This window comes from Podarcis liolepis, assembly GCF_965112155.1.
Source record: "Podarcis liolepis genome assembly, chromosome: 4".
Classification (NCBI taxonomy): Eukaryota; Metazoa; Chordata; class Lepidosauria; order Squamata; family Lacertidae; genus Podarcis; species Podarcis liolepis.
Window position 1 is genome coordinate 103,921,726 of NC_139558.1, and position 24,603 is coordinate 103,946,328.

Here is a 24,603-nt window from a genome sequence, read left to right on the forward strand (position 1 = left end):
AAATACACATGGAAAAAAGGATGAAGATCAGTCATTAATTGGATACAAAAGCAGCATGTGATGAATCCATCAATAATAATAATAATAATAATAATAATAATAATAATAATAATAATAATAATTTATTATTTATACCCCGCACATCTGGCTGCGTTTCCCCAGCCACTCTGGGCGGCTTCCAAAAGAATATTAAAATACTATGATACATCAAAGAACAAAACAATTTTCTCCTTCCTTTGTCACAGAATTCTTCTTCGAAAGATATACAGTGGTATCTTGGGTTACATACACTTCAGGTTACATACGCTTCAGGTTACAGACTCCACTAACCCAGAAATAGTACCTCAGGTTAAGAACTTTGCTTCAGGATGAGAACAGAAATCATGCACCGGTGGTGCAGTGGCATCAGGAGGCCCCATTAGCTAAAGTGGTGCTTCAGGTTAAGAACAGTTTCAGGTTAAGAACGGACCTCCGGAATGAATTAAGTACTTAACCTGAGGTACCACTGTATCTTCTCTTTAATTGCAAAATGTTGCATATCTTTTGCCGAATCTGCTGGGTCTTCACACTGTACACAATGGGATTGAGAAGTGGTGGGACAGCAACAAATATGTTGGCCATCAGCATGTGGACAATGGGGGAAAGATGCTTCCCGTATCGATGTGCCACACTGATGCCAATCATTGGGATGTAGAAAATCAAGATGGCAGAAATGTGGGCCACACAGGTGTTGAGAGCTTTCAGACACTCTTTTCGAGAAGCAATGCTCAAAACTGTCTTTAGGATCAGAATATAAGATACAAGAATGATCAGAACATCTAGCATTACAGTACACATGACTATAATCAAGCCATATATGATGTTGACTCTTGTGTCTGCGCAGGCTAACTTCATGGCATCTTGGTGGAGACAGTAGGAGTGAGAAAGAACATTGGATCTGCAGAAAGGGAGCCGTTTAATGAGAAATGGGAACGGGAAGCAGACACAGGAACCTCGGGATAAGATAGCTATACCTATTTTTGCAATGACTGAATTTGGTAGAAGTGATTTGTATCTCAGTGGATCGCGGATGGCAATCAAGCGGTCAAAAGCCATTGCCACAAGAATGCCAGACTCTATCGCTTGTAATGCATGGATAAAGAACATCTGGCTGATGCAAGCATTGAATGGGATTTCCCCAGAGTCAAACCAATAGACCCCCAGCATAGTTGGCATGGTGGACATGCACAGGGCCAGATCCGAGCAGGCAAGCATGCAAAGGAAGTAGTACATAGGCTCATGAAGGCTTTGGTCAGTCTTGATGACATAAAGGATCATGATGTTCCCAAGCAGAGTCAGGGCGTAGAGCACAAACAGTGGGAAGGCCACCCAAGAGTTCTTCTCCTGCATCGCAGGAATGCCAATCAGGACAAAGGTTTGGTGGCTCACAAGGCTCTCGTTGAATCTGGTGATGGAGGACATCATTCCACAAGAGCGTTTGGTGAAAGGACTTGGAGAAGTCGTAAAATTGATCTGTATATTAGAGATTCTGGCATTATTTCACAGATTTTGTAAAGGTTCTATTGTTATTCTAAGCAGGCACAAATTTCTTAGTTTTCTCCAACACAAAATGTTGTGTTAGACCCTCCAAAGAAGGAAGAACAGTCCCGAATGCTCCTTCTTCCCTGGCTAAGCAAGACCCAGACTCTATACTGAAACCCATTCCCCAAAATCTTCCAACTCCCACCAGTGTGAATTTCATTATTTAACTCATTGCCTAAATCACTTATACCTTTTTATGTAAAAAAGATCCCCAAATTATTATCATTCTTGAGTACTAGACATTGCAATGTGTCGCCTGGGCAGCTATACTGTTTTTGAGTCCAAGAGACTCCCAAAGAGTTATTGCTGAATATTGGCTGTGGAGGTCAAAGAGTGTGGCTTTTGCAAATTCATCATCCCTCAGTTTCTCATCTGCAAAGTAGACATAAGAATCACAGTTCAGTTGTTGAGTTAGATAGGATATACCTTAATGACTGAGTGCATAACAGTAAAAGGAAAGGAGAGGCCACATGTCTCGTCTCACCTCCTTCTCTTCTGAGAAGACACCTTGAAACTGAGCTCCTTCATTTTGCAGCCCTACCCAGTGGGCAAGAGGGATGTGATCGGATATAACCAGAGACTGAAATCAGTGGGTAGAATATTGATTGATTTATCATTTCTACAGAAAAACATCACTGAATGAGAAAACAGATTTTCTTGCAGAGGATATAGCAAACTGAGCTCTTTACAAAAGAAAATAATTCATATTAAGAGTTAGGGTCAAGGAAACCTTCATGTTTAAGAGGCATCTAAAGCTTATTATTGCCCCTGCTTCAAGAATTATCTGAGGAAGAGCAACCCAGGGGTTGGGGGCTCTAAGATGGCCAACTTTCTCCTTTTCCACCAAATGGCTCTCAGCTGGTTGTGGAATTAAAAATGTGAAATTTCATCAGCTGGAAACCAGGGAGTGCACTTGTTCTTGTGAGAGGCATCATACTTTAGCAAAGCCTTTTTCCCCAGGGGGAAGTCACAGCAACTCAGTTCCAGCAACTCCCATGTGGGCAACCTCCCAAACTGCAAGGAAAAGCGGATTTAATCCACTTTAAATGTGTAAACCTAAATCTTTGGTGTGTGGCTGACTCACTTGCGGGAAATACTGACCATCTTCAGATATCCAAATAAAAATAAGAGCGGCATAAAATCGTCTGTGGAAAAGATGGAGCAGAAGGATCTAAGCCAGTGTAAAAAGATTGTGAAAGGCTGGAAGAATTGGCTTCTGGACCCAGTTGACAGAGCACTGACTGATATATGCAGGCACCTGACCCTTGGTGTGATGGTGTCTCTGTTGTCTTTCCTGCAAGTGCTGAAAACCCTCCTCTTCCAACAAGCCTTTCAAGTCGACGTCTCAATCCCTGTCTGCAACTGCATTAGAACTGCTTTTACCAGTTTTATAAATGGAATAGTTCTTAAATGTTTGTATGGTATTTATATTGGGATTTTTTAAAATCTTTTACATATGGAACTCTTTGCAACTGTTTCCACGGTTTTCTTGTTTTATGGCTGAAATTGTTCTATGCGCTTGATAATTGTATATTTTATTGTTGTAGCCCACCCCAGCACCAGAAATCAAAGAGACAAATGAATAAATAAAATGTAGAAGATTGTTTTACCATTGTTTATGGCTGTCATTGTCCTCAGTACCTCAGGTCAGTGGACCTCACACACACACCCCCAACAAAAACCCAAGAGCAGAGCAATACAACTCCAACGTATGGGCTCCTGTTTCAGGAAGCCAGTTGTTTTCCTGAATGGTGCAAAACCTCCTTCCAATATGAAATCAAATTAAATGCCAGCCTCTCTCTGGCCTGCCCAGGATGAATTGTAGCATTTTCAGTGTGGTTCCACCTAAAGAATCCCTGACAGGTGGCCACCTAACCTCTGCTGGAGAACCTTCAAAAAAGGAGAGCCCACCATCTTCTGAGGGAGACTGTTCCACTGCTGAACAGCTCTTACCCTAAGAAAGTTCTTTGAAATGTTGAACCAGAATCTTCTTTCTTGTTGTTTGAATCCATCCACCAGGTCTCACACTCTGAAGCAGCAGAAAACAAGCTTGCTCCATCTTCCATGTGGCAGCCCTTCAGATATCTGAAGATGGCCATCATATCGCCTCTCAGTCTCCTCTTATTATCTTAATGCTCATATTGAAATACCAATAAGCAAAAAGGCCTCTGATTGAGATATGCTCCCCGACCTTAAAACACTATAAAATAAAACCTGGTAAAAGAATCAGAACCAAATAGAAACAGACTCCATCATCTCATGACCTCATGATTGGGGAAGACCTTTGCACTTACCTGACTCTATAGGACAACCCATAAACCTGAAAAGAGTTCTCCCATGGTGGACACTGAGCCTGCCTTTGCTGTTCCTATATGGACTCTGTCTCTGCTTTTTATGGCATTAAGCGTGGTAGAAAAACTGCTTTCCTGCAGGGAACCAACCTGCCTCTGAACTGCCAGAAAACAGCTGAACCCCAGTGGGAAGACATCTCTGAAATCCCAACAGCAATTACTAGAAAATCTTCACAGGTTCTGCATAAGAAGCTGCAGTTCTGCTCTCAGAGGCATTCAAGAGATCACTCCCTGCTCCCATCTTCCATCAAACCAGAGAGGTGGGCTGCAGACACATAATATATTAAGAAGGAGAGAGTTGGAAGGGATCCTGTGGGTCATCTGGCCCCAACCTCTGCAATGCAGCAATCTCAGCTAGAGCATCCACAACAGGTGGCCATCCAAACTCTGCTTAAAAACCTTCAAAGGAGGAGAGTCCATAATTTCCCCAGGGAGACCATTCCACAGTTGAACAGCTCTTACCCTCATAAGTTCTTCCTGATGTTCAGTTGGAACCTCCTGTCTTGTAACTTGAAAAGGTTGTCTAGGCAGTAAAACCTGGCTTAGTTACAAAGTTGTGAAACTTCCTAAATGACTGGAACTCAAAAGAGGCTGGTGAGAGCCATGCTGTTTGAGGCTTGATTACCTAGTTCCTCCCAAGGTGAGGGGAAGTGGGCATAGCAGGATAGTTTACTCTATGGTATTAACCCCTTCGTGCAGTAATTAGACTTAAGCATGTTGGTTTTATTTTATTTTATTTATTAAATTTGTACAGCACATTTCATCCGTAGATCCTAGGGTGGTTCACAAAAAAAGATAAAGTACAAAAAATACATAATAAAAACAGAAACAAACCAATAATGCACGCACGCACACACACACACACACTTAGAAGGGTATAGGATGACAATCAGCCAAATACCTGGTGGAAGAGAAATGTTTTGGCCACCCACCCCTCACTCGGACAGATGCTCAAGGAGGATTCCACTGTGGCTGCATATCCCACAGTTGGGACCCAACCTGTTTAGCGCTTTGTACATTAAAGTTAACACATTGAATTGGGCCCGTCAGCAATCAGGCTAACAAGCTGTTCCCATAGGATTGGTGTTCCATGATCCCTTCCTGCAGCACCACCTACAATGCATGCAGCTGAATTTGGAATCGGCTGCAACTTCTGGACTGTGCTGAAGGCTAGCCCCTAGAATCATAGAACCATAGAATCATAGAGTTGGAAGAGACCACAAGGGCCATCGAGTCCAACCCCCTGCCAAGCAGGAAACACCATCAGAGCACTCCTGACATATGGTTGTCAAGCCTCTGCTTAAAGACCTCCAAAGTAGGAGACTCCACCACACTCCTTGGCAGCAAATTCCACTGTCAAACAGCTCTTACTGTCAGGAAGTTCTTCCTAATGTTTAGGTGGAATCTTCTTTCTTGTAGTTTGGATTCATTGCTCCGTGTTCGCTTCTCTGGAGCAGCAGAAAACAACCTTTCTCCCTCCTCTATGTGACATCCTTTTATATATTTGAACATGGCTATCATATCACCCCTTAACCTCCTCTTCTCCAGGCTAAACATGCCCAGCTCCCTTAGCCGTTCCTCATAAGGCATCATTTCCAGGCCTTTGACCATTTTGGTTGCCCTCCTCTGGACACGTTCCAATTTGTCAGTGTCCTTCTTGAACTGTGGTGCCCAGAACTGGACACAGTACTCCAGGTGAGGTCTGACCAGAGCAGAATACAGTGGCACTATTACTTCCCTTGATCTAGATGCTATACTCCTATTGATGCAGCCCAGAATTGCATTGGCTTTTTTAGCTGCCGCGTCACACATTTCTCCCTGTTACTCTCCTGTGGCTTCTGAATGTTTTTTCCATCCACTTCAAGATTAGTTACAGTATTTAATTTTTGTCTCTTCTTCAGTTGCCATGCTAACAATTTTCCACATTTGTTGGCTGATTCGAAGGTTTTTTGTCTCATCTGCTTAACTTTCCATTCAATGTCCTGGTTTATCATTTTCATATATTGTACTTAGTGTAACTTAATTTCTCTCAGGATCTCTTGGGATTTTGGTTTGGTCCTAAGTTTTTTCTCTCCTTCTTTTATTTTCTCCAAAATCTTCTCTTTTTTCTCATTTTGAATTTTCCTTTTTATTGAATTTTGTTGTATCAAAAACCCTCTCATTACAGCTTTGCTTGCATCCCAAATTGTTCTTTTTTCCACTGTAGTCTTCAAATTTATCTCGAAGTAGTCTTTTATTGTTTTTTTGGCCTTCTTAATAATTTCTGAATCTCTAAACAAGGCGTCATTCATCCTCCATCTGAAGGATCCAGTCGATATTTTTTTCATTTCCATCTTCACAGGGTTGTGGTCGGAGCAAGTTTTTGGGCAGATTTCTACTTTTTGAATCTTGGGAGCCATTCCTCTGGTTATCCAGATTTGGTTGATCCTTGTCCATGTCTTTTGGGCTTCAGAATAGAATGTCCCTTCTTTGTCTAGGGGGTTCTTTGTTCTCCAAATGTCAATTAAGTCCATATTGTCCGTCAGTTCAAAAAAAGTTTTCGGTAGTCTTCCATCTTTTGTCACCACTTGTCTTTCTGACTTATCCATATTTGTCGACACCACTCCATTCATATCTCCAAGCATAATAATGTTTAAGTCCATAAAGTCCAGCAATGTCTCATGCAATTTCTTGTAAAATTCTGATTTCCCCTCATTTGGTGCATATATCCCTACTATCAAAAATTTCTCACCTTGATATTGTATTTCAATAGCCACGAATCTTCCTTGTTCATCCTTAAAAATAAATTTAGGTGATAGACTTTCTTTTGCGTAGATCACAACTCCTCTCTTTTTAACTTTGATGAAATAAATTCTTGTCCTAATCTTTTGTTAATTAAAACTTTCCTGTGTGTTCTAGTAACGTGAGTTTCTTGCAGGCATATAAAGTCCAATTTTTCCTTTTTCAATAGATGAAATTTTTTTCCCTCTTGTCTGGGGAGTTCAAACCTCGAATATTCCAGCTTAATACTTGCAGAGACATTGTGAAGTTATTCTGCTTCTCCCCCAACTGCTCCCAATGTTTGCTCTTGGTCTGTGGGCGGTGTTGCTTTTGGTTTATCCTCCAGTATTGGCTTTGTTGGGTCTAGAATTTCTGGTCTCGGCCTTTGTTCTCTGCTGTCCACTTCCTTGTACAGATCTTCCTCATGCACCTTCAAGAACTTCTCTTTATCCTCTTCCGATTTTATTTTAACTTTTTTCCCTTTATAAGTAAAGGACAGTCCCTGTGGGAACTCCCACCGGAAGACAATGCTGTTCCTTCTTAGTAGGGTCACCAAGTCACTATATTTCGCTCTAAGATCCAGCAGGTGTTTTGGGATATCTTTGTAGATCTCAATCATTGAACCCTCTATTTCAAGTGATTTCTGGTAGTGTAGGCCTAGTATTTTATCTCTCTCTCCTTTAGATCCAAATATTATTAAACAGTCTCTTACCTTGTTCTTTCTTCCCTCTTTCTTCCCTCTGCCAAGTCTAAAGGCTGTCACTATCTTAAAGTCTTTATCTGGATCAAGGCCCCAGAAATCTCCAAATTCCTGTGTAAGAAATTCAGACAGGTTACCTTCTTCTGATTCCGGTACTGCCCTGATCCGCAGGTTAGCCTGTTTCTCTTTCAATTCCAGTAAGGACAGTTGTGCCTTGTGCTCTTCTATTTGCTTGTTGATTGGTTGCAATTTTCCTTCAACCACCAGCACCTTCTCTCTGGCTTCTTCAGCAATTTTCTTTGTCAATTTAGATTCCTGTACCAATCTGTCAATAGCTTGCGTATTGGAGCTGATAGTTGTAGTATTTAAATCGATTTTAGCTGACAATTTTTCCAAGGCTCCAAATATTCTATCCAATGATGCACTTAGATTTTCTTCAGCACCTGAACTTTTTGCAGTAATTTGTCCAGTGTCCTCTTTTTCAACAACAGGCGGTGCTGCTACTGATTGTCTTCTTTGTTCTTTGTAGTTTAGTTTTACTTCTTGTTGACTGCAGCTGGGGCTTATCCTGATCCATTGCTTTGTTGTTCAACATCAAGGTCACTTGCGCAGTTCAAATTCCTTTCCGATGGGAAGAATTTCAAACCTTGTAGTGGAAAGTCCCCAGCTATATTCCAAACCTCCTCTAGGGGAGTACTTTTGCAACAATGTTACTTTCAGAACAGTTTTCCAAAGGCAGTCCTGTCCTACATTCACTTTCCAAATAAAGGCAACAATTACAGAGAGTTCTTCCAATTCCAACTCCAACTGTTACAATGAGTCCCTTCCAGTTCAAAAGCAGAGTTACTTCAGACAGTTACAAATCTTTATAAACGGTGCAACACTTTCTTATTGTCTCTGGCAGTCCAAAATCAGGGGTTAGGCAGTGATTTCTCCCCCCCCCTTCTTTTCAATCTCAAACTCAAGTCCACAAAGTTCCCCTCTCCCCTCACTCCGGAGGGAGGGTTCTTACTTCAGACATTGAAATCCGAACCTTTTCAATTTAATTTCTATGGCTCTAGCTTTGAAGGTCTTTGCTCTGTTTCTATCTACAAGAGCGGAAGACGGACTTCCTTTTTGCGTCTTTCCCGCTTCAGTGCCAAGTTCAAAATCTTTTTTCCCGATCAAAGGTAATCCAATCCTTTGATCTCTTAATTTAAAAGTCTTACTCACGGGTTGAAGTTTATAATCCAAATTTCAAAGGAAAGAGTACAGCGCTCTCCGGCAACAGCTGCACGGCTTCACTCCAAGGAAGTAGCGATCGTCCCTCAGCGCCGCGCTACCCCCGCTCGGCTCCAGAGCCCCTCGCGGGGTTCCCTCGCTAAATGGGGGAGCGCTTCTGGTGCCCGCCGGGTCCCACGGCTGCAGGCTTCTCCCACCTGCAGTTTTTTTGGGTCTCCGCTGCGCCGTAGCGGCGAGACCCGTAAAATTCCTCGGAGCTTCTCCTCCTACTCAGAAGGAGACTGCCATTGCTGTTGGCGCCGCCTCCGGAAGTCCATTTGAATGAATTCTTTGATGGTAAGTGAGACTGTGGCTGTGACTAAAGCTCTTTCCACATTCCACACACTGATAGGGTTTCTCCCCAGTATGAATTCTTTGATGGGAAGTGAGTTTGGAGCTATGAATGAAGCTCTTTCCACATTCCACACACTGATAGGGTTTCTCCCCGGTATGAATTCTTTGATGGGATGTGAGACTGTGGCTGTGACTGAAGCTCTTTCCACATTCCACACACTGATAGGGTTTCTCCCCTGTATGAATTCTCTGATGAGAAGTGAGAGAGGAGCCATACGTGAAGCTCTTTCCACATTCCACACACTGATAGGGTTTCTCCCCTGTATGAATTCTCTGATGGGAAGTGAGAGAGGAGCCATACGTGAAGCTCTTTCCACATTCCACACACTGATAGGGTTTCTCCCCTGTATGAATTCTTTGATGGGAAGCGAGTTCAGTGCTCCTACTGAAGCTCTTTCCACATTCCATGCACTGATAGGGTTTCTCCCCTGTATGAATTCTCTGATGGGAAGTGAGTTCAGTGCTCCTACTGAAGCTCTTTCCACATTCCACACACTGATAGGGTTTCTCCCCTGTATGAATTCTTTGATGGGAAATGAGAGAGGAGCTATAAGTGAAGCTCTTTCCACATTCCACACACTGATAGGGTTTCTCCCCTCTATGCATTCTTTGATGGGAAGTGAGATCAGAGTTCCTCCTGTAGCTCTTTCCACATTCTACACACTGATAGGGTTTCTCCCCTGTATGAATTCTTTGATGGGACATGAGATGGTGGTTGTTACTGAAGCTCCTTCCACATTGCACACACTGATAGGGTTTCTCCCCAGTATGCATTCTTTGATGGGATGTGAGAGAGCTGTTCCTACTGAATCTCTTTCCACATTCCGCACACTGATAGGGTTTCTCCCCTGTATGAATTCTTTGATGGGAAGTGAGTTTGGAGCTTGTTCTGAAGCTCTTTCCACATTCCACACACTGATAGGGTTTCTCCCCTATATGAATTCTTTGATGGGAAGTGAGTTTGGAGCTTGTTCTGAAGCTCTTTCCACATTCAACGCACTGATAGGGTTTCTCCCCTGTATGAATTCTTTGATGGGAAGTGAGATTGGAGCTTTTCCTGAAGCTCTTTCCACATTCCACACACTGATAAGGTTTCTCCCCTGTATGAATTCTTTGATGGGAAGTGAGATTGGAGCTTTTCCGGAAGCTCTTTCCACATTCCACACACTGATAAGGTTTCTCCCCTGTATGAATTCTTTGATGAGAAGTGAGAGAGGAGCTCTGACTGAAGCTTTTTCCACATTCCATGCACTGATTGAGTTTCTTTCCAAGGATATTTTGTTGATGGGAAGTGGAATGGGAACTCTGACTGCAGCTTTCTCCACACTCCAAATTTTTACGTGGCCTCTCCTCTCTGGGAATATTGTCGTGGTCACCTTCGTTCTTGATTTCTGATTCATCACAATCTGCAATGGAGACAAAAAGGGATTAGAGCCTCAGGAACAAATGGGGAAGAACGGAAAGGAGTTGGGTGTGTGTTCATTACATGTTTTGTTTGTCATTAACAAACATATTTATTATGAGATTCATAGAATCATAGAGTTGGAAGAGACCACAAGGGCCATCGAGTCCAACATTCTGTTCAGTTGCTGAATGTTGCTTTGTTTGATATACAGTAGTGGTCAAAATTGTGGAAGATTTTTGTAAAAAATGTATTTCAGAGGTTTGATTGCTCATAACACCACTTCTTTTGGAGTAATATCATACAATTATATAGCAACGTAAAGATAATTTAATCAAGAATGCAATTCAACAAAGTTTGTTCAATTACCCATATTCTATCTAAAGCTATAGCCAAATAACCAGAAAAAGGAAGCACAACTTGCTTAGGATGACTTTGTCAGTGTCTTGTGTGATTGCTATTAAGTTGGTTGGGGGTATTTTTGTTCTTGTAAAACATATTAAAATTATAGAAATGGCACAAAGTGTTGACTGGTCACCCAGAAAGTGATGTAAAATTGTACTGTTAAGTGAACAAGGCTACAGTTATGAAGAAATTGATGAAAGAGTAGGAAAAACTTAACCAAAGCTGGCATTTCTATATTTTTGAGGAGGTATAAGGAAACACAGTCACTACAAAATCAGACTGGTAAAGGCAGGGAAAGGTGCACAAAGGCAAGTGACGATGGACGAGTGGAGAGACTGTCCCTACATGACAGAAGAAAATCATGTAGGTGTATACAAGATGACATGGCACAATGTAATGTGAAGTTGAGTGCAAGGACTGGTCTAAATGCTAGAATTCTAAGGAAAAAGACATTAACATCTCTCAAGCAAAGGTTGAAAAGATTAAACCCATGTTAGCTGGACAGCGGAACAATGGAACAGTGTTATTTGGAGTGATGAGACCCAAATCTCCTTGCTTGGTAGTGATGGTATGACATACGCGAGGTGAAAAATCAGAGAAGATTTATATCCTACTTGCATTACACCAACCATGAAACACCCAGATACAGTGGAACCTCGACTTACGCATGGCTCTACTTACGTGCGATTCCAGTTTTGACCTTCAGTAGGCGCTTTGACTTATGAACTTTCCTCTATATACAGCGGTCTTGCCAGCAGCCGGGAGCTCGCCCGGCTGGCTGTGGGGCAGCGCTGAGGCCTCTGATGCCGGGGAGAGGGCCCCCATCCCACCCCTGAAGCTGTGGAAAAGGTGTCGCCTACCTGCAAGAGACACAGCAGGGAGCACTGCAGCCCCAAACCCCACCGAAGAACCAACCTGAGGAAGTCTAGAGAAGAACCTGGCCTGGCAAGAAAAAAACATGACCCTGGCCAAAGTGAATTAGCTCTTTACTGACCCTTGCCCGCCCCTAGCTTGTAGCCAGGTAAGCCCACCCATCCACAGTGCACGTAAGAAAAAAAAACGTTAATTTTTTTCATCTACAATACTGTCTTATTTATTTTATAGTACAGTACATTGATTTTTGCCTTCATTTTATCAATCTATGGTCTTGTTGGAGAGTAAAATCCATGTTAAATTGCTGTTTTGGGGGTGTTTTTCATTGTCTAGAATGGATCAATTCACTTTTCCATTACTTTCTATGGAAAAGGGTGCCTCTACTTATGTACGTTTCTAGTTATGACCGGACCTCCAGAATGGATTATGGTTGTAAGTAGAGCTTCCACTGTAGTGTGATGAGCTGGGGTTGTATAGCAGCAAAAGGTGTGGGCAGAATTTGCATCATTAATGGGAATGTAAATGCCCCAAAATGCATAAATGTAATACTTTAGCCCAAACTGAAGCGTTCCACAAGTGATCTTTTCCCAGATACTGAAGCATTTAGATACCTTTATATCTTTATTTATTTATTTTCTATTTCAACAGGATTCAGCTCCATGTCATGTTGCTGCTGTGTGCAAAAGGTGCTAATCCTATTCCACTGCTGGAATGTCCTGGGAATAGCCCAAACATTAATCCAATCAGAAATCTATGGAGCCGACTAAAGAAACTTGTTAGTCAGAAGCAACCCAGCAACAAAGCACAATCAATAGAGGCAATAATTCGGTCTTGGTTTCACATTACAGTGGTACCTCAGGTTACAGACGCTTCAGGTTACAGACTCCGCTAACCCAGAAATATTACCTCGGGTTAAGAACTTTGCTTCAGGATGAGAACAGAAATCGTGCTCTGGCGGCATGGCAGCAGCAGGAGGCCCCATTAGCTAAAGTGGTGCTTCAGGATAAGAACAGTTTCAGCTTAAGAACGGACCTCCGGAACGAATTAGATACGTAGCCAGAGGTACCACATTACAGCTGCAGAACTAAAAACTTGGTTCATTTCATGGGAAGGTGTTGTAAGGCCGTAATTAACGCTAAAGGTTACCAATGGTTACCAAAGGTTTCAATTTTTTTCTTTATGACTGTTGTTCTAATAAATACTCCCTCATAAAATTTCTTGCATTACATTCTTCATTAAATTATCCTTCCATTGGGATATAATTTTGTTGGTACTAAAGGGTTAAGAGGTAACAAGTCGCTCTAATCACTGAGCAGCTGGAAGTCATTAAGCATCCAGGAATGTGAGTTAGTTTGTATAAATAGTCAGTTCACCCGTGTGTTCTCTCTCTCCCCCCCTTGACCTGACTCGCAGACTCAGTTTGTGGCCATGGGCGTGTTTGCTAATATGAGTTAAGTTTAGAGTAAAGTTTTCTTTATGCCAGAGATAAAAGCATGTGTACTTTATCGCCAGTGTTTTTCTTTTGTAAATAAAGTTTTTTCTCCTGAGTTCCAAAGTGCTTGCTCCAGGATTCTTCATGGAAAGGTACTGACTCCCCTGCCTCCTTCAACCGCTGCACAAAATTCTCTGCTGAGATAAGATTTATGGCGTTGGAAGCACACTGGACGTTTACTTAACATTAAACTAATTAAAGTTTAATGGACAATTTTATGGTATTACTCCACACAAAAGTGGTGTTATCAGCCACCAAACCTCAGAAATACAGTTTTCATAAAAGGTTTCCACAATTTTGGCCACTAGTATAAGTTGTCCATTTTACAGTTAATGTTCTTTTTATATGGGATCAGATTATTATTATTTGGATCAGATTATTATTATTTATGTTTCATGTTTATATATGTGTTGTGCCTAGAGTGGCTGGGGCAACTAAGCCAGATGGGCAGGGTATAAATAAAAATTATTATTATTACTACAGTGGTACCTCGATTTAAGAACAGTACTGTTCTGGAAAAGATTAAGTTTGTAAACTGAGGTACCACTGTATTACTATCATCATCATCCTCATCACTGCTAGTACTACCTGAGATTCCATAAGCCTTGCTCTTCTCTGGGATGAATTTTGTTTGGCCCAGTCATGGCATCCCCTCCATCTCCAATGTCAGTCGTTGTTATGGCTTGGTCTTTCCCACAAACGTGAGACGACTCTGGCTGCTAATTATTTCAGATTTATTGCTAAAACAATGAACTTGCACAGAGCTCCTCCACTCATCGTCCTCCCCAGAAGATGGCATTGCCCGGACTGAGATCCTCCCCCTTCCCCACCTTCTCTTCCAGTATCTTTCGCCTGTCTCCGCCACTTTTCAGATCCTACGATATTTGGCAGAGAATGCTTCCTGCATTCCAACGTCTGACTCACTCCTGTAGCTCTCACAAAGCTGTCTGTCACTCTGTCTCTCTCTTTCTTCTTGTTCAGAGCTCAGGTGACAGTTCCTCTCCCCCTCCTCTCTGTGAAGAGAATCAGAACTTACAGGGTTAACAGTTCTGAGTGACGTCTCACATCATGAGGCGTGGCTATGTTTCACATATGGGAATCTTACTCTGTGTGTAAGTTCTCTTTCGGTTCTGATCGAGAGGCGAGAGACGTGCGCTTTGTCGCCGGGTGCTTAAGGCTGAATTTACGATGTTGTTCTACACGATTAAAGGCTGTTGGAGATAAGCAAGAAAGCCTGCGTGCAGTCTGATTTATTACCCACACAGTGCAGCAGCTTCTACCGCTGTGTACACTCTGCTACAGGGCCAAAGAGGCTGGAGGAGGTTTCGACCGGCACGGACAGCACAGTGGCGCAGCTAAGAAGAGTGCCGGACACCATCTTGGCCCCATACTCTCTGCCTTCCGCTGCTAACTCTCCTCTCCCTAGGCCTGCTTCTTCTCTGGCTGGCAGCACCTGAGCTTCGCTGCCAGTCGTCTCTTTGGTCAAGCCAAGACTGACAGGAGCAAAAACAGAAAACCTGAAGCTACTTATCTTTCCTAACAATTCTGAATCTGACATTTTAGATGGCCTGGGCAGTTCAGACCAGTCCAATAGTGGTAGGAAAAGGAATAATTTGAGGAAGATTGTTCAAAGAAAAAACTGTAAGTTACTGTTTATTGTGGGGGTGTTAGGTTCCCAAGTGTTATAGGGGGCACTGTTGAGCTCTGTGAAAATATATGAGGTTTGTCACATAGAGGTATGTTTTGAATTTCCAGGCAGACAGGACAATCCCACAGGGAGCCTTACCAAGAGAGGCCATGATCCCACGATTCTCCTCCATGACGTCCTTATGCAGAGCTCTCTGGTCAGGATCCAGGAACGCCCACTCCTCGTCCGTGAAACGAACAGTGACATCTTCAAAGCACACTGGACCCTAAAAGAAAAAGGGAAATGTCCTCCTCTGAGACAGCAGAAATATGATCTGCTACACAATGCTCTGTTGTTTCCTTCATCTTAATTGTGGTGTTGTTTCAATAGGATTGCTTTGCTGCACATTTTAATTATGGATGCTTATTTTATTCTGCATTTTAACTATGGTTGTTCATCTTTGTGCAAATAGGTGGTACTCCACCTTGCGTTTTCCAAGTCATTCTGCCCATGCAAGCATTCCAGTTTCCCCGATGGAAGGATCCACTTTCTCCTCTCCTCGTGAGCTGTTCTGGGAAGGTTCCCTCCCAATGCCCTAGAGCCAAATTCCAGGGATTCATGGGGGCATGGAGAGGGGGAGGGGAGGAATGGGGGGCAGGCTCCATTTTCCAGCGGATGGCGCTGGTTAGGTCACTATTTGTTCTCATTTGTCGACTTCTTAGAAACCAATTTTAGCATTCAGTGATCAATCTAGAAATAAAATACTGTATTTTTCGCTCCATAAGACACACTTTCCCCCCTCTTAAAATGTAAGGGGAAATGTCTGTGTGTCTTATGGAGTGAATGTGTGGTCCCTGGAGCCAAATTGCCGGAGAGCAGCATGCTCCTGAGCTGCTCTTTGGTGGGGGGGGGGAGCCACGCTGCTCCGCCAACAGCCTCTGCTTCCCCCTGCAAGCCCGGTAAGGTTTGGGAACAGCAGGCAGGCAAAAGAGATTGCACAGCAAGAGGGATTGCTGCTGGCTTCAGGAATAGCTGCGCAAACCTCTTCAGCTTTGCCTTGCTTTCACTGAAGCCAGCACAGCAAGAGGGAGAGCTGTGCAGTGCCTCTTGTTGTGATGCCTTGGCCTGATCCTCTCTCCTCCTCCTTCTTCAACTACATTTGATTCAGAATATTTTTTCCTTGTTTTCCTCCTCTAAAAACTAGGTGGGTCTTATGGTTGGGTGCGTCTTATAGAGCGAAAAATATGGCAAGCCTCTTTTGGATGGTCATCTGTCTTGTATGATCTAGCAGAGATTCCTGCAGTGTGGGGGTCTCCTGGCTCTGAGAGACAAGCAGGGAGGGTGGATTCTGGCAGAAGGAGAGGGAGCCCCCGGTGGCTCCTCATTCTCCTGACTCACCTCTGTCTCTCGCCCTCCCTCTGCCCACTCGCCTCCTTCCTCTTCTGTCTCTGATTCTGCAAAGCATTCTGCCATAGTCTCCCAGCTCACTAAGCCCTGTTTCCCCTTCAGCCTCTGACACCTCCTCTTCCCAGGCTTCCCCCTCTGACCGCTCATCCTTCCTCCACCTCCACTCCTTCGGCTCTGAGCCATCTTCCCTTCCTGGTTCCCTGGCTGCTTCCTCCCACCATTCCTCTGTGCCCAACCAGTCCATGACATTGCTCCATCATTCGGCCTCTGTCCCCACAAGGCAGCTTCCCCTGACCTGATCTGCTTCAACAGCCGCTGCTTCCCTTCTGCCCCCATGAAAAGGCGGATCAGGAGGTCTTGCCGGCATCATTATGTCACCTGCAAGAGAAAAAATGTAAACAGGAGAAAAGGTAATCAGGTTGCCAGGAGTGCCTGCTTCTCTCACAGGTGAAACAGGGCATCTCTAACTACAGATGGGCCTTTCAGAAAGCCTTACCTGCTGAGAGCATTTGGACGTTTGTGCCCATTTCATATGTTTGTTTGTGCAAAAATACATCTCCCCTCCTCTGGACCCTTGTTCCCAACCGTCTCCCCCCAAAACAAGATGAAAAGAACCCTCAGATGAGTTGGAAAACCAACAGAATGAAACCAAATAGAGAAAAACCACCTTCCTCCTTACCCAGTGGCCTCTCTCTGGTGTCCAACGGAGGCCTCTCTGCCTCACAGGAATCCAGGTCCATTTCTGCAAAGAGATCCTTTCCCTGAAAAAGAAACAAGGATTCAAAACAGAGAATGGGGAGAAATACTAGAAAGAGAATGACTAAGTCTTGAAGGGTGTGAGATCTCATTCCATGGATGCCTTCCCACAAAAAGGATGGGCCAACAATAGAGCATTATGGGATGTTCACCGTCCTGTTTGGAGCCCCTTGGGAGTATCCAGAGGAAAGTCTCTCACCTGCTTTCTCTCCTATGCCTGACTCAGGAGGAAACCTTCGGCCAGGGCCACCGCCTGGGAACTGGTCTCCGCTCCACAGTCCCTCACCCAGCTCTCCATCTCCAAGGGAAGGACAGCCAGGAACTGCTCCAAGATCACCAGGTCCAGCATCTCAGCTTTCGTGTGCCTTTCTGGCTTCAGCCACTGATGGCAAAGGTGGTAGAGTCGGCTGCAAACCTCTCGGGGTCCTTTGGCATCCTGGCAGCATAACTGCCTCAACTGCTGGCTCTGCACCTCTGAGCGGAGGGTGTCCTCCTCACCCAGGATCTTCTGCACAGAGTTTTCCCAGAATCCCCCACTGATCCCAGTTTGGATGACATGGCCTCTTCCTGCTCTAGGGCCAGCTGAGTCTCGCTCATCCATCTGTGCTCTCAGGAAGCCTCTGAGAGATCGGAAGGAAGCCTTTGGTCTTCTGCCAAGTTCTGTCAGTCTGAATAAGAAGCTCTAGCAAATCCTACAAAGCAAATACATTGTTCAGTTACAAAAGCTGTCTAATATCAGAGAAGAAAAAGGTTCCCTGAGCAACCATGGATGAGTCTTGCAGGGAACCAGGGCTGGACTGCACCACAGCCCAAACCATGAGCTATTTTATTTATTTAAATTTCTATAACACTTCATATTTTAAAGAAAAATCTAAAAGCGGTTTACAGCATATTAAATCTGTGGGGATAATTAGGGAGGCAGAGAGGGATATATTATTTAATGATATCCTTCCTAACATGCACTAGCAAGTTCCATATTCTAGTTCCACAAATCCCCCTTTTTTAGATTACGCAGCGATCTGCTTGTTGCTGACTCATCTGAGTGTGTCTATTAAAAATTCCTTCCTGGTAAAAAGAGGAGAAGAAATATGTCTCTAGCCTTCTAGCAATGCAAAATGTGGAGGGAACTGAAGGGATTTCTCTGAGGTGAATCAGTCTAGTTGCTCCTGTCTTCGAGTAAATGCAAGAAGTCAGAACTGACTGACAAGGGAGTCATTTGTATCTTGTGGAAAATGGATACTTTGCTCTAGTGGGGGTCCTCACCCGGGGGTCCTCAGGAGTTGCTCCCCCCACCCCCACTCCCCTCCTTCCGTCTCCTTTTTTGCACTTGGACTCTCTGCCGCTCTCAAGACTGACCCCTGGGGTGGGGTCCTTTTTTCTTTGTTCTGAGGGCCAGGAATGTATCTCGCCAACCCCCTGAGGGCCAAGTGGATGAGGCCAAAGACACCTCCCTTGAAATTTAGGCGGGTAATTTAGTATTAGTATTCTAATAGATAGCTTAACACACACATAGCCATTGATGCCAAGGTCCCTGGAGGCTCAGTGAGTAGCAGCGCCCATTTCCGGCTGCTTTGCCAGCAACAATCCCTTTGGGAGAGAGAGGATGTGGTCCTGGGATGCCCTGCTCTGGGTGCGAGGGGATTGCTGCAGTGGCCTCCGTGGGGAGCTGCCCTGGGAGACACTGGGAAACTGGTCCCCAATGCAGCAGCCAGACTCTGGGCTGGGATCCCTCTCTTTATTCCTGGCCTTTCTCTCCCACCTTTTTTTTTGGGGGGGGGCTAGTCCACCTCCCCGTCTGGTCTTGGAAAACCATTTGCACATGTTTCCTCTGTTGTGCAATGAGGCTGAGCGATGTCACACAGAGTTAAAGTCCCAGGGACTCCTTTGTTTTAGGAAGGGAGATCTTTTCTGAAAGGGGGGGGGCGGAGGGTCAAATGAGTTTGGGATTCTCTGATCTGCAGGAAGGAGAGCGTGGCAGAACTGGCCCTTTCCCCCCCCAGGCCCCCTCCCTTTCTGCAGCCCTGGGACCCCCCATCAGATCCCAGAGAGAGAGGAGACTCACCAGATCCCAGGAGGGGGCAGCGAGGCAGCCCTTGCAGCAGAGACACAAAGCAAGAAAAGGACTGGGGAGGGAGGGGCCTTGGCTCGGGAGGACCTGGCCCCCCCTTGCTTCCTGGCCTCTCTTAGGAAGGCAGCTCAGTTCCCTTTAACCCTTGCAAAGCCCAGCGTGCCCAGATCTGACCGCTGTGTTTTTCTCTCTTGCACACACTGCAGACTTCCAGAGCTGCTTTTTCGGGGACGCCTCCTGCTTTCCTTCCCCGAGAGTTCTCACATAGGCTAATATTGGGCCAATACCACATACATTGTATCCGCTTGGAATCGACACTTTCCCTGTTCTCTCAAGGGGGGGGGGGGTTCCCACGCTTCTCCTGCAAACGGAGCTGAGCTCCTTTTCTGGCAGTTGCAATTCCCCCCTTCGCCTGTTCATAGCACTCCCTCAAGGGGGGGGGCTGTTTTGCTTGTCACCACCCCCCTTAAATTATTAAAAGAAGGAAAAATAAGATGCTTACAGTTGCAAGTGTTATTTTCTGGTTTATTTACTTAACATTGTGAGCAAAAGCACTCAAAACATTCCCCCTCCCCACTTTGTTCTCTGCAAATTTTGAAATCACGTCATCAAAATAATTTCCTTTTGCTACTTTGTTTTCAGATGACAAGATGGCTAAGCCAGATTAAGAGCTCCCTAAACAGTATTTACCTTTTAGGCTGTGTGCTTGTTTCAGCAATTCACATAAGCCTCTAGTAAAAATATCATTTATGGAAATAGCAGGAGTGATACAAATGGGTCTTACTGAAATGTGTCAGAAAGCTACTTTGCAACTACTCACTTCTAACCTAGGATTGCATCCTCTGCAAAGAGAGCAGCTTCAAACCTTGTTGTTGTTTAGTCGTGTCCAACTCTTCGTGACCCCATGGACCAGAGCGCGCCATGCACTCCTGTCTTCCACTGCCTCCCACAGTTTGGTCAGACTCATGTTTGTAGCTTCGAGAACACTGTCCAACCATCTCATCCTCTGTCTTCCCATTCTCCTTGTGCCCTCCATCTTTCCCAACATCAGGGTCTTTTCCAGGGAGTCTTCTCTTCTCATGAGGTGGCCAAAGTATTGGAGCCTCAACTTCACGATCTGTCCTTCCAGTGAGCACTCAGGGCTGATTTCCTTCAGAATGGATATGTTTGATCTTCTTGCAGTCCATGGGACTCTCAAGAGTCTCCTCCAGCACCATAACTCAAAAGCATCAATTCTTTGGCGATCAGCCTTCTTTATGGTCCGGCTCTCACTTCCATACATCACTACTGGGAAGACCATGGCTTTTACTATACGGACCTTTGTTGGTAAAGTGATGTCTCTGCTTTTTAAGATGTTGTCTAGGTTTGCCATCGCCTTTCTCCCAAGGAGCAGGCGTCTTTTAATTTCGTGACTGCTGTCACCATCTGCACTGATCATGGAGCCCAAGAAAGTAAAATCTCTCACTGCCTCCATTTCTTCCCCTTCTATTTGCCTGGAGGTGATGGGCCCAGTCGCCATGATCTTCGTTTTTTTGATGTTGAGCCTCAGACCATATTTTGTGCTCTCCTCTTTCACCCTCATTAAAAGGTTCTTTAATTCCTCCTCACTTTCTGCCATCAAGGTAGTGTCATCTGCATATCTGGGGTTGTTGTTATTTCTTCCAGCAATCTTAATTCCAGCTTGAGATTCATCCAGCCCAGCCTTTCACATGATGAATTCTGCATATAAGTTAAATAAGCAGGGAGACAATATACAGCCTTGCCGTACTCCTTTCTCAGCACCAGTAGTTGGTGCATAAACTTGGATTACTGTGATGTTAAAAGGTCTGCCTTGGATTCGTATCGAGATCATTCTATCATTTTTGAGATTGCATCCCAGTACAGCTTTTGCCACTCTTTTGTTGACTATGAGGGCCACTCCATTTCTTTTACGGGTTTCTTGCCCACAGTAGTAGATGTGATGGTCATCCGAACTGAATTCGCCCATTCCCGTCCATTTTAGCTCACTGATGCCCAGGATGTCAATATTTATTCTTGCCATCTCATTTTTGACCACATCCAACTTACCAAGGTTCATGGTTCTTACATTCCAGGTTCCTATGCAATATTTTTCTTTACAGCATTGGACTTTCCTTTCGCTTCCAGGCATATCCGCAACTGAGCGTCCTTTCGGCTTTGGCCCAGCCGCTTCATCAGCTCTGAATCTACTTGTACTTGTCCTCCGCTCTTCCTCAGTAGCATGTTGGACGCCTTCCGACCTGAGGGGCTCATCTTCCAGCGTCATAACTTTTATATGCCTGTTGTCTTTGTCCATGGAGTTTTCTTGGCAGGGATACTGGAGTGGCTTGCTGGTTCCTGCTCCAGGTGGATCACGTTTGGCCAAAACTCTCCACTATGACCTGTCCATCTTGGGTGGCCCTTCACGGCATAGCTCATAGCTTCTCTGAGTTATTCAAGCCCCTTCGCCATGGCAAGGCAGTGATCCATGAAGGGCACTTCAAGCCTATCTCCCTACTAATAGAACCACCTTGTGCTAGTTAATGTCACCCTGTACAGCAGCTGCACCTTGTGTTCATTGACCTGACGCTGAAGTCCACAAAGTACCATATTTTTTCATGTATAAGACGCCCCCATGTATAAGACCCCCCCCCTACTTCTGGAAACCCCAAATTTAGAAACTGGGCATATGCACTATCCGTGTATAAGACACCCCCACATTTTTAACCTTAAAATAAAAAACCCTAGTCTTATACACGGAAAAGTACAGTGATTAGTACTTCACTACTTAGCAAGTAAAGTAAAGCACCAATGACTTCATGCCTCTGTAGACTAAATGTCATACCCAAGAAAAATAAACTCTATACATTTACTTGAAAATTGCATGCCTAATGTTACCTGTAGCATAAATGATTTCGGTGATGCCCCCCAAGTTACTCCAATTGAGGGTCTAAATACAGTGGTACCTCAGGTTACAGACGCTTCAGGTTACAGACTCCACTAAACCAGAAATAGTACCTTGGGTTAAGAATTCCATCCAAAAAATGGGGAGGAGAGATTTCTTTAGCTTTACTTGTTTTTGAGAAAGCTTTTAACCCAGGGGTTGGCAACCTGCCCACGGGGGTAGTTTAAATCACCCACGAGCCGCCCCCCAAATCGAGCTGCCCACGAAGCAAGTCCCCATGCACTGTGCTAAACCCACACAGCGTGGAGTGGGGACTCACTTCCGCGGCACCAGAAATCGTCTCTGCAGATGCTATCTGGCCCACGGAGCAATCTCCAAGGGAGTGAACCGGCCCAGGTGAGGTAAAACTTGCCGACGTATTTTAACCTGTATGTTAAATTTAGGCGGGTAATTTATTATGATTATTCTATCAGATAGCTTAACACACACACAGCCATTGATGCCAAGGTCCCTGGAGGCTCAGTGAGTAGCAGCGCCCATTTCCGGCTGCTTTGCCAGCAACAATCCCTTTGGGAGAGAGAGGATGTGGTCCTGGGATGCCCTGCTCTGGGTGCGAGGGGATTGCTGCAGTGGCCTCCGTGGGGAGCTGCCCTGGGAGATACTGGGAAACTGGTCCCCAATGCAGCAGCCAGACTATGGGCTGGGATCCCTCTCTTTATCCCTTCCCTTTCTCTCCCACCTTTTTTTTTGGGGGGGGGGGCTAGTCCACCTCCTCATCCAGCTTTGGAAAACCATTTGCACGTTTTCTCTGTTTCATGGGAGAGCCATTGTTTTTCTGAAGGAGGGGCGGATGGCCAAATGAGTTTGGGATCCTCTGATCTCCAGGAAGTAGAGCGTTGCAGACCTGGCCCCTCCCTGGCAGGACTCTCTCCTCCCTGCCTTGGGGACCCCCCTGCAGGAGCAGATCAGCCCCCCCCAGGCCTCCTCCCCTGCTGCAGCCCTGGGACCCCCACCAGATCCCAGGAGGACTTTGCAGGAGGCAAGGAAGCTCCTCCTAGAATTCCGGAGTGGAGAGATAGGAGGGGATCCCTGGGTCATCTAGTCCAACCCCCAGCAATGCAGGAATCTCAGCTAAAGCATCCATGGCAGATGGCCGTCCGATCTCTGCTGAGAAACCTCCAAGGAAGGAGAGTCCACCACCTCCCAAGGGAGACCTTTCCCTGCCAAGCTGCTCTTAGGTGTCCCTCAAGGCAGCGGGTCCTGAGTTCTAGCCCTGATGAAACCATTGCAGTGGCTACCAAGGAGGAACCAAGCAAAGTTCAAAATAAATAAATCCTATTCTCGTCATAAATGAGTAATACTTTCCTATGCATGCTTTTTATACTAATATACAAAAGTATGCCATTCCCTTTTCCAGAAATGCTTAATTGCTAATTCAATGGACTGAAAATGGATGGTTGTTGTTATTATTATATTTAGGGAAGCTTTTAATGTCTGATGGACTATTGTATTTTAATATTTTGTTGGAAGCCGCCAAGAGTGGCTGGGGAAACCCAGCCAGATTGGCGGGTTATAAATAAACATCTTTTGGACCTTAGGTCTAACTACGGAGATTTGGTGGCCCTGCTGAAAGGTAATAGAACCATCTTTAGGTGGGAATTTCCCCAAGGCCTATCTTTTACCTTTAAAGGTAAAAAGTTTAAAATAAGATCAGTGGAGGATAAAGAAAAATTTCTGAGAGATCACGGAGAAGACCTGCAAAAAGGAGTGGAAGAAGAGCCAAGAGCCCTAAGACCAGGAATATTAGACAAAGTATCACTACCTTCGGGATTGGGCAAGTTAGAGAAAGTGATACCACCGTCAGAAGAAGAGGATTTATTGGGAGCAGCTGGAGGAAAAACAAATTAAATACATCATGTCTCTGCAACTATTAAGCTGGAACATTCATGGACTCAATTCCCTGGAGAAAAGGAAGAATGTCTTTTATTTATTGCAAAAGGAACAATTGGACTTGATTTGCTTACAGGAAACACATGTGATAAGGCTACACAGGAAAGTATTGATTAATAAGAGACTGGGCCAAGAATTTATTTCATCAGACAAGGTTAAAAAGTGAGGAGTAGTTATTTATGCAAAAGAGAGCCTATCACCGAAATTTGTTTTTATTTGTTTTTATTTGTTTTAATTTTTATTGGTTTTTTAACACATAGTTAACACATACAGAACACAATACAATGACAAACGAACACACAGACATGTAAAATTTCAAAACCTTCTTTTCATAAACCCTATTTCTCCGACTTCCCCATACCTTCCCTTTCTGCATCCCTATTTATCAAATTTCTTTCAGCAAATCCTTGCTTCAAAATTTAACTGATTGACCTTTTACCCCTCCTGTCATTACCAAATCAATACAGCGGTAACCACTTAATTTCCTAGCCTTGGCATTTTAGCATTCATTTATTTTATAATAGTTCTTAAGATAGACTTTAAATTTCTTCCAGTCTTCCTCCACCGTCTCTTTCCCTTGGTCTCGGATCCTGCCGGTCATCTCAGCTAGTCCCATGTAGTCGATTACCTTCATCTGCCATTCTTCCAGTGTGGGTAGTTCTTGTGTCTTCCAATACTTTGCTATGAGAACTCTTGCTGCTGTTGTGGCGTACAT

At 44.5% G+C, this 24,603-nt stretch overlaps 4 protein-coding genes across 15 annotated transcripts in view; 1 reads left to right on the plus strand and 3 right to left on the minus strand.

The window, feature by feature from the left end:
* The window catches only part of LOC310705090 (uncharacterized protein), a 271,846-nt gene that overhangs the window by 222,060 nt on the left and 25,183 nt on the right, over positions 1–24,603 (minus strand). The window lies entirely within an intron of this gene.
* LOC310705032 (uncharacterized protein) overlaps positions 1–24,603 on the plus strand; it is a 357,812-nt gene that overhangs the window by 127,208 nt on the left and 206,001 nt on the right. The window lies entirely within an intron of this gene.
* LOC310705791 (olfactory receptor 51H1-like) lies at positions 490–1,464 on the minus strand (the record flags this gene model as incomplete). The annotated part of the gene is made up of 1 exon (XM_083500613.1): positions 490–1,464. One exon carries the CDS (start codon positions 1,462–1,464, stop codon positions 490–492), a length of 975 nt encoding a protein of 324 aa, XP_083356739.1.
* Positions 5,131–19,090, minus strand: LOC310705152 (uncharacterized protein). Its single transcript, XM_083499651.1, has 7 exons — positions 19,031–19,090; positions 17,168–17,660; positions 16,892–16,973; positions 16,508–16,590; positions 14,965–15,091; positions 14,829–14,882; positions 5,131–10,412 (listed from the first exon to the last, which is right to left on the minus strand). The coding sequence occupies exons 3-7, from the start codon at positions 16,950–16,952 to the stop codon at positions 8,884–8,886; spliced, it is 1,854 nt and encodes a 617-aa protein (XP_083355777.1). The 5' UTR covers positions 16,953–16,973; positions 17,168–17,660; positions 19,031–19,090; the 3' UTR covers positions 5,131–8,883.

What these genes read in the sequence shown, in the direction of transcription:
- LOC310705152 (XM_083499651.1), bottom strand. Translation starts at nt 16,952, where the DNA reads ATGGACCTGGATTCCTGTGAGGCAGAGAGGCCTCCGTTGGACACCAGA. An exon ending in CGGCTGTTGAAGCAGATCAG is followed by an intron (nt 15,092 to 16,507) that starts GTCAGGGGAAGC and finishes TTTTTCTTTTAG; the next exon opens with GGTCCAGTGTGCTTTGAAGA. An exon ending in TAACACCCCCACAATAAACA is followed by an intron (nt 10,413 to 14,828) that starts GTAACTTACAGT and finishes TCTCCATTGCAG; the next exon opens with ATTGTGATGAATCAGAAATC.